Source organism: Phalaenopsis equestris, unplaced genomic scaffold, assembly GCF_001263595.1.
Source record: "Phalaenopsis equestris unplaced genomic scaffold, ASM126359v1 Scaffold232685, whole genome shotgun sequence".
Taxonomy (NCBI): domain Eukaryota; kingdom Viridiplantae; phylum Streptophyta; class Magnoliopsida; order Asparagales; family Orchidaceae; genus Phalaenopsis; species Phalaenopsis equestris.
Genome location: NW_018250648.1, coordinates 498,696 through 510,429, shown reverse-complemented (window position 1 = coordinate 510,429; position 11,734 = coordinate 498,696). Strand labels below are relative to the sequence as shown.

The window sequence follows — 11,734 nt, the reverse complement described above, 5'->3', positions numbered from 1 at the left end:
TGTATATGTATATTTATTTTAAAAAAAGATGGACTTCAACTTGTGTCTATCCACCCCATATTTGCTAATTCGACCCAAATGGATTCGAACCCGAGACAGAGGGGAATTATGCCGAAGCTACCAACCAACAGGTCACCGGTTGCGCACTATACATACATATATATATACATACGTATATACATATATATATACATACATATCTATCCATCTATCTATATGTATGTATGCATATATGTATGTGTGCGCGCGCGCACGCATGTGCGTGTGTATTTAGTGGTTGAAACAAATATTATATATATATGTGTGTGTGTATGTATGTATATATTGACATATATTTCTGTGTATGTATGTATGTATGTATATATTGACATATATTTCTGTGTGTATGCATGTATGGACATATGCATGCATGCATCCATGCATCCATACACACATACTCTCGTACACACATACATATATATATATATATATATATATATTGCTTTGCGGCACATCTTGAGCTCAGTACTAATAAAGCTAAGTATGTTCAGGAACATCTCAGAATTCCATTTCATCTGAAGCAAAATGTATTGGAACATCCTCAACATGTTCAAAAAGAGCAGGGTATTTGTATTTTGACGATTTCAGCACAGGAGATTAGTATGTAAGGAGACATATGTTTCAGTTGATAGAAAATTTACCAGACAATGAACCAGGATTGCAAAATGATCACATAGAGAATAATGGGGAAGTTGAAGAGATACAGACAATGCAAATTCATTAGGACATAGGTAAACAAGGAAGAATATCTCAGGATTTTCAGCATCTTAAAGGAAGGCTAAGCAGGCTTCCTGCAGGCTTCTTGAGGAAGATGTTCAAGTAGCTCAGGAGGTGGAGGAATGGCAGGCTCAGAGGTCAAAGAAAAAAAGTTGGAACAGAGAATTAAGCTATCTGAATCCTTCAGACATTATTCGGAATTATGAAAATTTAGCTGCTGGAATTGTAACCATTGCAAATGATGGAGCTCCTTCTATGATTACTAGGAGTAGATCCTTTCAAAATGTTTAAGTCTTTTATTTGGAATGTTAGGGGCATTGCAAGATGTCAAGCCTCTTAACATATTGGCGAATCTGTGTAAGATTCACAATATCAGGTTTTTTGCCATACTTATCTCTGTGGAAAATATTCCTAGAGCAGTGAAAAAATTGGGTAATTATAATTATGTTCATTGTAGTAACCTCAAGTTTTGGTTTCTATGGAAGCAAGAGATAGGTGTTAAAATGATTGCTGACAACTACCAATTTTTACTTTTGGAAATTAGATTTCTTAATAATAAAGTTCAGTTTTCTATAGTCTATCCGGGATGTTTTCCGTTGGACAGATTACGGCTGTGGTTGGATTTGGGAGTTATTAAATCTCAGGTGATTGACCCATGGATGTTTGGTGGTGATTTTAATGTCATTGCATCTCCACTTGAGAAGAAATGAGGGAGAGCACCTTGTTCCAGAATGATGGAAAGAAACAGGCTTGTTTGAAGCTAAGTTCTCTGAGGGGATGCTCACATGGGGATGCTCACATGGCAAAGAGAGAAGTTATTTGAAAAACTTGATAGAGATCTGATTAATAGAGATGGGTTGATGGATTTCAATTTACTGAGGTAGCTCATTTGAATGGAACAACATCTGATCATAATTATCTATTGATTAAAGTCAGTGAGATTGTAAAATTTGATGTAAGCCATTTAGATTTATTAATGTTTGGACATCATATCCAAATTTCTTAATACTGTTAAGGAATAGTGAAAGTCAGATTTGGCTTAACGTCGTTTGACTTCTCTTTGGGATTTAGGCAGTTAAAATTTTGGAATTGGGGTGTGTTTGTAAATATTCATGAAAGGTAATTGAGGCTGAACAGCTGTTTTTCAGATTAGAAAGTGATTTTACTAATGATATGGTATAGGAATCTGTTTTTTTTATGGCTCAAAGCTCTTTTATGAAAGCCAATCAGGTGGAACTGGATTTTCTTAAACAGACAGCTGCTTATCTTAATTATATGGTGATATAAATAAAATGTTTTTCTATGCATGTGTGAAACATAGAAGGCAGGATAATGTTATTTCTTAAATTAAGGATAAAGATGGAGCTTGGATTAAGTATCAAAACCTTATTATAGAAAGTGCCATAAATCAATTTCAAGAATTATTTCAGGAAAAAAGTGTTTATATAGATGAGATGGATATAGATGTCATTCCAACCAGTAATATAACTGCTGATCCTAAACTTTCTGAGGTTCCACAGGCAGATGAAATTGAAGCAGCCTTAGGAGATTGATCCAAATAAGGTGGCTGGTCTAGATGAGTATACAACAACAGCTTTCTACATGCATACTTGGGAGATAATCAAAGGTGATGTGATAAGTGCTGTCATGCAGTTTTTCGCGGAACTCTTCCTCATAAATAATTTAGGTGTTCCGCTATAGTGTTGAGTTCAAATGACGGGGTTAAAGACAAAGGGAAGAACATTAGACCTATTAGTCTTATAACTCTTATATCTGAGATTATTAGTAAGATTATGGTTCAAAGAATGCAGCCTCTATGCCTCATTTGATTAGCCGTCAACAATCTGGTTTTGTGAGTGGAATAAATATAGCTGAAAATGTTCTAGTTGCTCAAGAAATGCTGATGAATATTGATAATCAATGTAGAGGAGGTATTGGAATATATGATAACAATAAGTTGGAAGTTTATTATTGCTGTTCTAAGAGAGGATTTTCTGATTAGTTCTGTAATATCATTATGATGCCGCTGGATAAAAACTTCTATTCTATCATCATTAATGGGAATTCTCATGGGCATTTCAAATCTAATTGAGGATTGAAACAAGGAGTCTTTCTCCTACCCTTTTCATTATTGCTATGGACTACTTATCCAGGAAGTTAAATTAGCACCTTAGTTCCTTCCTTGATTACTGATGTTGTGTTAGAGGAAGTGAGTTGGCTTCACACTTGGCTTATGCTGATGATGTTATTCTTTTTTGCAATATGTGGAAGAATAATATTAAGCATGTTCATAATATACTCCTTAACTTTGAAAGGGTTATAGGAATGCAGTTTAGTAAAGGCAAATGCAATATTTACATGAGCAAAATAATTTGTGTTGAAAGGCAGCAATGGGTAAGTCAGATTACTGGTTAAAATGGCTTCTCTACCTTTAAGTTATCTTGGTATTAATTTGAATACTGCTAGAAACAAGAATAAATTGTTTGATGATGTGCTTCATAAAATCATCAAGAGAGTACAAAGCTGGGAGAACTCCTTTCTCTCATTTGGAGGAAGGTTGACCCTACTCAAAAGTGTTCCAACTTATTTTCCTTTGTATATCCTTCATGTCTTCAAGATGACATTTAGTATGCAGAATATGGATTGAATATTTAATAAATTCCTCTGGTCTGGTCCTGGACAAGCTGTTCAAGCTGTTCATTGGTCTTATTGGGATAAGTTGTGTAAACCAAAGGATGAATTTGGTTTGGGCTTCAGAAGTCTTGAGCATTTTGGAAATCAAATACTGCAAATTATGGCTTAAATTCAGATAGAATAAGAGCATTTGGGCTAATTTCATGCATAAGAGTTATTTTAAGTTTTCTCATCATCTTAAATGTACTCCTAAGCTTGGGGAATCTATATATGGAAATAGCTTATTAAGATTAGAGAAAAAGCTGAAGATTTTCTGGTATGGGATTTGGGTCAAGGTAATGTTAAATTCTGGTTGGAAGATTGGACTCTGATTGGACAGGTGAAGGAAGATGCTATTGGGATTGTAAATCTGGAACATTAAGTTTGTGATTTCTGGATTCAGAACAGTTGGAACACAGGGAAACCACAGGTGGATCTTCCTAGGGAGATTGTAAAGATCATTTCAAAAATCCCAATTGACAGAAATGTGGAGGAAAAGCCTAAGTGCAAGATTGCTGAAAACTGCTCCATATCAAAGTCAATATATAAGATGTTATATGGGGTTCAGTCTCACAATAAGGGTGGTATGATTTGGAATAATATTCTGAAGCCTTCTTAATCATTCTTTAGTTGGAGAATGAGATTTTGATACCTTCCTGTGGATGATAAACTTAAGTTTAAAGGTCTTTGTTTTCCTTCTATTTGTTTATTTTGTAGACAAGAGGAGTCCTTTTTACATGTTTTTTTATTCTTGCAGTTTTTTCCATCTCTGTTTGGAATAATGTATGTCAGCTTTTTAATGTTTTTCTACCTACCAATGGATATGATTCTATGGAGCAGTGCTTAGCAAATTGGCATATGAATGATTCAAAGTTTCAGTTGCATAATTATATTTCATATATCTGTAGTTGGTTCTTGTGGATGGAGATGAAGGATAGGAAACATCAAGAGAAGAAGCATTCCAGTGACAGAATTGTTATTAATATTAAGGCTTTTATCCGCAAAGTGCTCAAGTGGAATAAGTCTAATAATGTTTCTTTGGCTGACCAACTGGTGGAGAAGACTTCAGATGATCAGAGGAGAAGACAAGTGTCAAAGTTTTGAGAAAATAAGCCGAATTTTGAATAGGCTCGATCCTTTTCCCTTTGCTTTCACTCCGTTAAATAATAATCTTACAATCTATTTTAGGTACAAAATATTCTATATGATCTATTTTATGTAACTTAATAATACATGTTCCTAATCTAAATATTCTGCTAAAAGGGAAATAAATCAAAATAAAAATATTGGAAATAATTTAAATAAGGAAGCTCCTAATTATAGAATACTACTAATTTTGCTGTCTGATTTCGGTCCTTCTTGATTGACAGCAAGCTGTCAAGTTAGTGAATTGGGTTAAGCCATATAGAAACCATTGGAGATTAATGTGGATGGAAGCTACAAGACTGAAAGAGCTGGAGCTGGCGGTGTTTTCAGAGATTATAATTGGTCATTTATGGTTGGGTTTGCTGCTCCAGCGAATCGAATTAATGCTTATTATTCTGACCTGATTGCAATGTATTACAGCTTGCTAATTGCTAAGATATGTAAGGTTTGGTCAATCATTATTAAGATGGATTCCTTGGTCACTTTTCAAACATGTCTTGTTGTCTCTCTCTGTCCTTGGTATAATATCTTGCTCTGGAGGAAGATTTTGGCCCTACTACCTCTTTTCAACATCAGATGGCTACATGTCCTTAGAGAAGCTAAGAAGTCTGCATACTATTTGGCTAAAGTGGAGCTGGTAGGAGTACTGTAATTGTTAGTTGTTCTTATAGTCAAGAATTTTCTCTTTTATTATTGGGAGATTTGGCAGATCTTCCTCACATAAAAGTCTTTGCATGAGCTCTTCTTTTGTATGGTTTTTTGATATTTTAATAAGATCCTTTCTATATATATAAATATAGTGCCTCGTACCGTGACTCTTTCGTTGACAGAGTTTGTAAGAACCATAGGTCACGGGTTCAATCCTACGTATGTGCGGGATGGAATTCTTAGGCTTGTATAATATATATATATATATATTATATATATATATATATATATATTATTTTTTTAATTAAAAGAGCTACTCGTAGCTCCTTACGCGTTAATAATCAAAAAGATTACAAGGTTGGAGAGGGATAGTGGATCCCCATCTAAAAACAAAATAGATCATGTTCCTAGGGGTTCCACTATTCACATTACAACTCCACGCAAAGTAAAAAGAAAATACATATAAACCTACAAAATGTATACTAAAATAAAAGGTATACTAAAAAATTACATGTAGACCAAAACCCATTTCATCAGTAGTTGAGAAGAGCAAAACCGAAGTAGAGGCCACTATGTCCAGTGAGAACCACACTAAAAGTTGTCCAAACCTGCAAACAACTAAATATCTCTCAACCAAGACATAATTAGGCTGCAAAATGCTCAACACTTGAAACCAATGGAGGCAGCATGAGCATAGAAAGAAATGAGTGTAAGTCAGCATAAGCATCTCGAGCCAGCAAAGTGTAATCTCCCAAACCCTAGAAAAACATTATAAGCAAAATGGAGAGTGTGTCCAAATTCTTGAAACCAACATTGGCATCAAGTAAATCCAAGTGATATTAGTGCCAGAAGCTTTATTAGTAGTATTACAAAAATAGAGAACCCAACCAAGCATGGCCAAATACAAAATAGTGTCCAAGAAACACAAACTGGGCCAAAGTAACTTTCCAGCATCCTTCCAAATGCCAAAGAGCAAATCCAGGCCGTAAGACCCAAATAATGAAACAGAAATCCCAAAGCAGTAACAAATAAGAACAATAAATATATAAGTGTCTGCAGCACGACTAATATCCTAACCAAAAAAAGAAGAAAGAAAGAAATTCCAGCCAATCAAAACCAGATTCGAACCAGTGTCCAGCAAACACAGCCTGGACCAAAACAACCATCCAGCATCCTTCCAAAAGGCATAGAAAAATACCCAGTCCAGAAAAAGCAAAATATGACACTTTGTATAAGAAGGCAAAGAAGGGGGAAGCATAATTAAAATCTAACATAAGGGGCTTCCAATAAGTCACTTTGTATAAGAGTGTGCAACGAAGGGGGAGGAGTATCCCCAACAATAGCACTGTGTACTCCCCATTTAGCCAGCCAATCCGCGCCAATCCGCTGAGGAATTTCCCTCTCTATAAATGAAAGAGTATTGAAGATTAAGGTGATGCATCTCAATATAATGCCAAATCCTTCTCAACAAAGAAATAAGATACCAAGCATGTTTGAGCATAGCCATGAGCATATAAAACAGTGTTTCAGAATCAGTTTCCAGAACAATGTCATTTAAATTTAGAGAAGTAATAATTTGTAGTGCAACAAGTACTGCACAAGTCTCTGCCTCCAGAGATGAAGTGGCAATACAAGGGGAGGCAAGATATGCTATACATTTACCATATTCATCTCGAATCAGACCCCCCATTCCAGTATAAGTAGATGAGAAGCAAGTTTCAACCCTTTTAGTTTAAGAATATCATTAAGAGGGAGCAAGTTATGAAAATATCTCTAAAGGAAAAATGAGATAGAGGGAGATATATATTTATGCCAAGTGTAAACATGTCATTTCCAATGAGTAAAAGAATGCAATTTCGAGTAAAGCAGTTTAGTGACAGAGGATCTGTTTTGATGCTTCCGAAGAGGAACATCTCTATCTTGAGCTCGAATAGGTATAGTAGCAATGACAGGAGCTATATCACCAACTAATGAATTCAGTTTAGCTAAATTCCGAACACCATCAAATCAACAATCAGAGACAAGCAGATTAAAATCATATCACGAGGTTGGCAAAGTAGAATATGAAGAAATCCCCATTCATCATTCCAGAAAGAAATGCAACCGTCCCTAATGTTCCAAAAAATAAAATTTGAAGTCACATCCCGAGCAGAAATAATAGCCTTCCAAAGCTTAGAATCCCCCACTCCCATTTGACCGTAGAAGGATGTAAATTTTTGCAATATTTATGAAACATAAACTGAGTCAATAATGACTCCCGCAAACGAAATTTGAACCAAAGTTTACACAAGTTAATATCAATAGTTTGTTGCAAAGTTTTAAACCCAAGCCCACCAGCATACAGAGGCTTGCTATTGTACTGCCAATTCGTCCAAATCTTAGAGGATCTAGAGCCCTTCCAAAGAAATTTGTTGAAAATAGTTTCAAGAGTCTTTTGAGTGCTTTTCTTTGTTTTAAGTACTTGCCTAGTGTAGAGAGGAAGTGTACATAGGACACTTCTCAACAATATGAGCCTACCACCATTTGAAAGAAAATTATTTTTTCCAGTCATTAATCTTGAGTTTAATTTTTTCAATTACTTCATCCATCTGAGTTTGCTTACATCTACCTCTAAGAATGTGTATCCCAAGATACTTAATAGGAAGCTTAGAAATTTTACAACCAGTATAATTGGAAGCCCAGACATGAGTGTTAGAAGGGACACTTTTGCCAAAATAAATAGAACACATGGCCAAGTTAAACATCATCCAAATATGTTTTGAAAATCCTTTAACAAAGACATTGTAGCTTTAATAGCACATTTGCTAGCATTTAAAAACAAGATAGCATCATCAGCATAAGCAAGGTGACTCACCACAATCTTAGATTTATGAGAGAATTGAATATTAGAATGCTCATGATGTAGCTTATTGATGAGCCTAAAAATGTAGTCAAATGCAATAATGAAAATCTTGGGAGAGAGAGGATGTCCTTGTTTAATGCCCGTGTTAGCAGAAAAGAAACCATGTGCTTTGTCATTAACCAACACACTATAGCTATATTATTAGAAAGCCACATCTTAATGAGTAAGCAGAAATCCTGTTGGAAGCCTTTGGCCTGCAAAATATTATTAATAAAGTCCCAGCTAATAGTATCAAAAGTTTTCTTAATATCCAATTTAAGGACCATGTTTTCCCCCTGCACTTCTTATTCAGATCTTCAATCATCTCCTATGCTAAAAGGATATTATCAGTAATATCCCTACCCTTAAAGAAAGCAGATTGTTGAGCAACAATGATGCGAGAGAGGTGAGCCTGCAATCTGTTAACTATAATTTTACTCATAACTTTAGACATCACAGTGGTGAGAGATATAGGATGAAAGTTGTCATAGGAAATCTTATTATTACCTTTGGGGATGAGCACAATCAAAACAGAGGTGAAATATTTACCAAGGTTATTGCCAATGAAGAAACTTTGTATAGCAAGAACAACCTTCTTCTTAATAACCTTCCATGAATGAGTGTAGAAAGTACAAGAGAAACCTTCCAGACCAGGAGCTTTGTTGGGGTAAATAGACTTGAAAGCATGAAGGATTTCTTGTTCATCAGGAGGATGAGTTAAATGGAGATTATTAATGTAATTTTAATCATTCACAAAGTGAGTGGAGTCAACAGGCATAACATGAGTTGAGATTTGAAAAAGCTCAGTAAAACAGGTAACATCACTAGCACCAATCTCTTCCATGCTAGTTAAAATGCTCCCATCCCCCTTTTTAATTTTCAAAATACTATTAATGTTTCCTATGTGTTTAAGGGTGGCATGAAAATATTTAGTGTTTTTATCCCCCGCAGCAAATGAAATATCATTAGTCTTCTGTTGAAGAAGATTTTATTCTAAAGCAATAGCATCCATTAACGAAATATGAGCCTGTGCAACAGTGTCCATCAAAGTAGGAGAAACAATTAGTTGAGCTTCCAATGAATCAACAACGCTCTGAGCATCCTGCACTTTTTTATGAACATTACCAAAAATCTGGTAATTCCATTTAGTAAAATGGTCGGTCATCTTTATATGCAATTGCCACAAAACAAATCAATGAGTCCCAGCTCCTTCATACATTCATTCCTGATTCACCGAAGTCAAAAAAGTATCGTGAGAAGTCCAGACATTAAGAAACTTGAAGCGAGATATGCTCGGTTTAACAGTAAAAGCCAATGTAAGCAAAATGGGATTATGATCAGATGTAGCATAGCTTAAGTGTTGAACCCGCACAATAGGAAAGTGGCTTAAAAATGCAAAATTAGCCAAATATTGATCCAATCTTTGATAAAGAAAACTTCTCCTCCATGTATAAGGAGAGCCCGTGTAACCCAAGTCAAAAAGGCATGCATTAGAAATAGAATTAGAGAACCTGTTAATAAGAGCAGGATCAACTCTACCACCACCTTTTCTCTCCATAGGTTTCATAATCATATTAAAGTCGCCGCAAACAAACCAATTCTCATTAATAATGAGGCCTCTCATAAGCTCTAAGTTTTTGCTAGAGAAAAAATTTATTATGCAACTGAGAACTAGCATATACAAAAGTGCCCCACCCTTGGAAATCTTCAAAATTGATCTGAGTTAAAGCGTATTGTTCCTCATCTTCAATAATGGAAAGTGTGACAGTGGACATTCAAAAAACCCAAATTTTTTTATTGATGTTGTAGTAAGAACGGTATTCTTTGAATTTGTTCAAAATTTTGCTTTTATTAACATGAACCATAGGTTCCAAAATAGCAAAAATGAAAAATTTGTAGACCCTACAAAGATGTTTGAGCCTATTAAGGGAGTTAGGGTCCGTCACTCCCCTAGTATTCCAAACCATAATTTTAAACATGATGACATGAGTCAGCCTTTCTAGAAGATCTAGTAGGGTTGACTAACTGTTCCGCATCAGAATGATAAATGTATTTTTGAATAATGTTGCTAGCATTAAGACTAGATAGCTCATTGTTTCGTTTAGCCTTTTTTTCTTGAATGTTTTTGAACCTGCCACTCATTTTCTAAAGTCTTGGCCGCATTAGATAAAGAAGTACTAGTATCAACAGTAACAGGAGCCCTAACTATAGTGGTGTAAGCAATTGAGCTAGAGGGAATAAAATCTCCTTGAATATGTGGGATGCTATCAGGAATATTAGGAGCTACTAGTAACGTTGTTTCCACGGGTTCCACAGTGTCCACATTAACTTTTACAATCTTCGGCCAAATCAGTGCCATCATAAGTATTCGGTTGTGCATGTGTGCAATGCCTCATTATCTAAAGTATCCGAGTTAGAAGTAGCAAAGGCGGATTCACAACTAAATCAACCACATTATCAGAAGTAGATGGGATATCTTGATGCTCAATAGGTTTATTGTTTTCAGGTGAGGTAGTATATATATATATGGAGAGAGAGATACATACATTTATTATTTAGAAGATTTTTGCAAAAATAAAACCACCTTCAACCTTATGAAGGTAATTACCATATGCTTTTCAGAGCCGCAACTTGGGGCCGTTTGACATTCTTAATATTTGGTCATTTTAACAAACCGGTTCTATTGTTTAACTTGACTTCTTGTTCCAATCTCATAAAAATCTTTTTCTTTTTTCTTCAGGTGCGGAGGTGGCTGTGCTTTGCATAACCAAGTCAAAGGAAGTACTGAATTACCAGGCATTTACCAACTCTAAAGGCATTTACAAGGTCGCTGAGACAATGCCTGAGAGTGATCGTTGGGATTCATGTTTAGCAAGGCCCATTAGCAGTTTCCATCAGCACTGCACTGTGAGGGTTGATGCCTATTCTGGAGTTAAGTTCTCATACAATCAGCCTTCAGGAAATTCTCATTCCGTCAAGGCCTTTCTTTACAAGCCTGTCTCTGCTCCAGCTTACTGCATCTAACACATCATTCTACAGTGGTTATGAATTCCTATGTATAATTTAAATGCAAAATTTATAATTGCGTGTTTCAAATAGTGCATTATATGTATGAGAATGTTGACTATAGTTCTTGGCGACAAGTGGCTTGACGAAGTATGTTAAAGAAATTAATATCGTACTAGAACATGTCAATTATATGTTTCATTGTAATGCTGGTAGATATTGTACTATATTAAACGCAGAAAATTTTATCATATTTTCATTCTTCTGATTGTGCTCTTTGAAACCTAATCAGGTTGGACAACTGCAATTATTTTGTTGCCAAATGAGAAATTATTTGCCCTGAAACTTTTTTGTTTGTAGATCGAGAAATCAGGTTAGCGATATTAAGATTTGCAGTTTGAGATGTGATACAATATATCAAAAATTGGGATACGTAGAGATTGATGCATATCCGGTTTGGGGCTGTTGTCAAATATTACTTGCATGAGAGGTTTGGTTACCTTAATTAGTAAGTAATGTTTTTGGAGTTCATCTTTATTTACTGTATGTGTGCGCTTAAAAGTTTGGCAAGCTAGCCAATGTAACAATCATCAATTTTCTCTCAATCCTATATGGGTCAGAAAT

The 11,734-nt window shown here is 35.2% G+C and overlaps 1 protein-coding gene across 1 annotated transcript in view; it reads left to right on the top strand.

Moving 5' to 3' along the window:
• LOC110038363 overlaps positions 1-11,382 on the top strand; it is a 32,437-nt gene extending 21,055 nt beyond the window's left edge. The window contains exon 2 of the mRNA XM_020743173.1: positions 10,845-11,382. Within this exon, the coding sequence (XP_020598832.1) occupies positions 10,845-11,128 (284 nt within the window). The 3' untranslated portion in view covers positions 11,129-11,382. The remainder of the gene's footprint in view (positions 1-10,844) is intronic.
• The last annotated feature ends 352 nt before the right edge of the window (positions 11,383-11,734 follow it).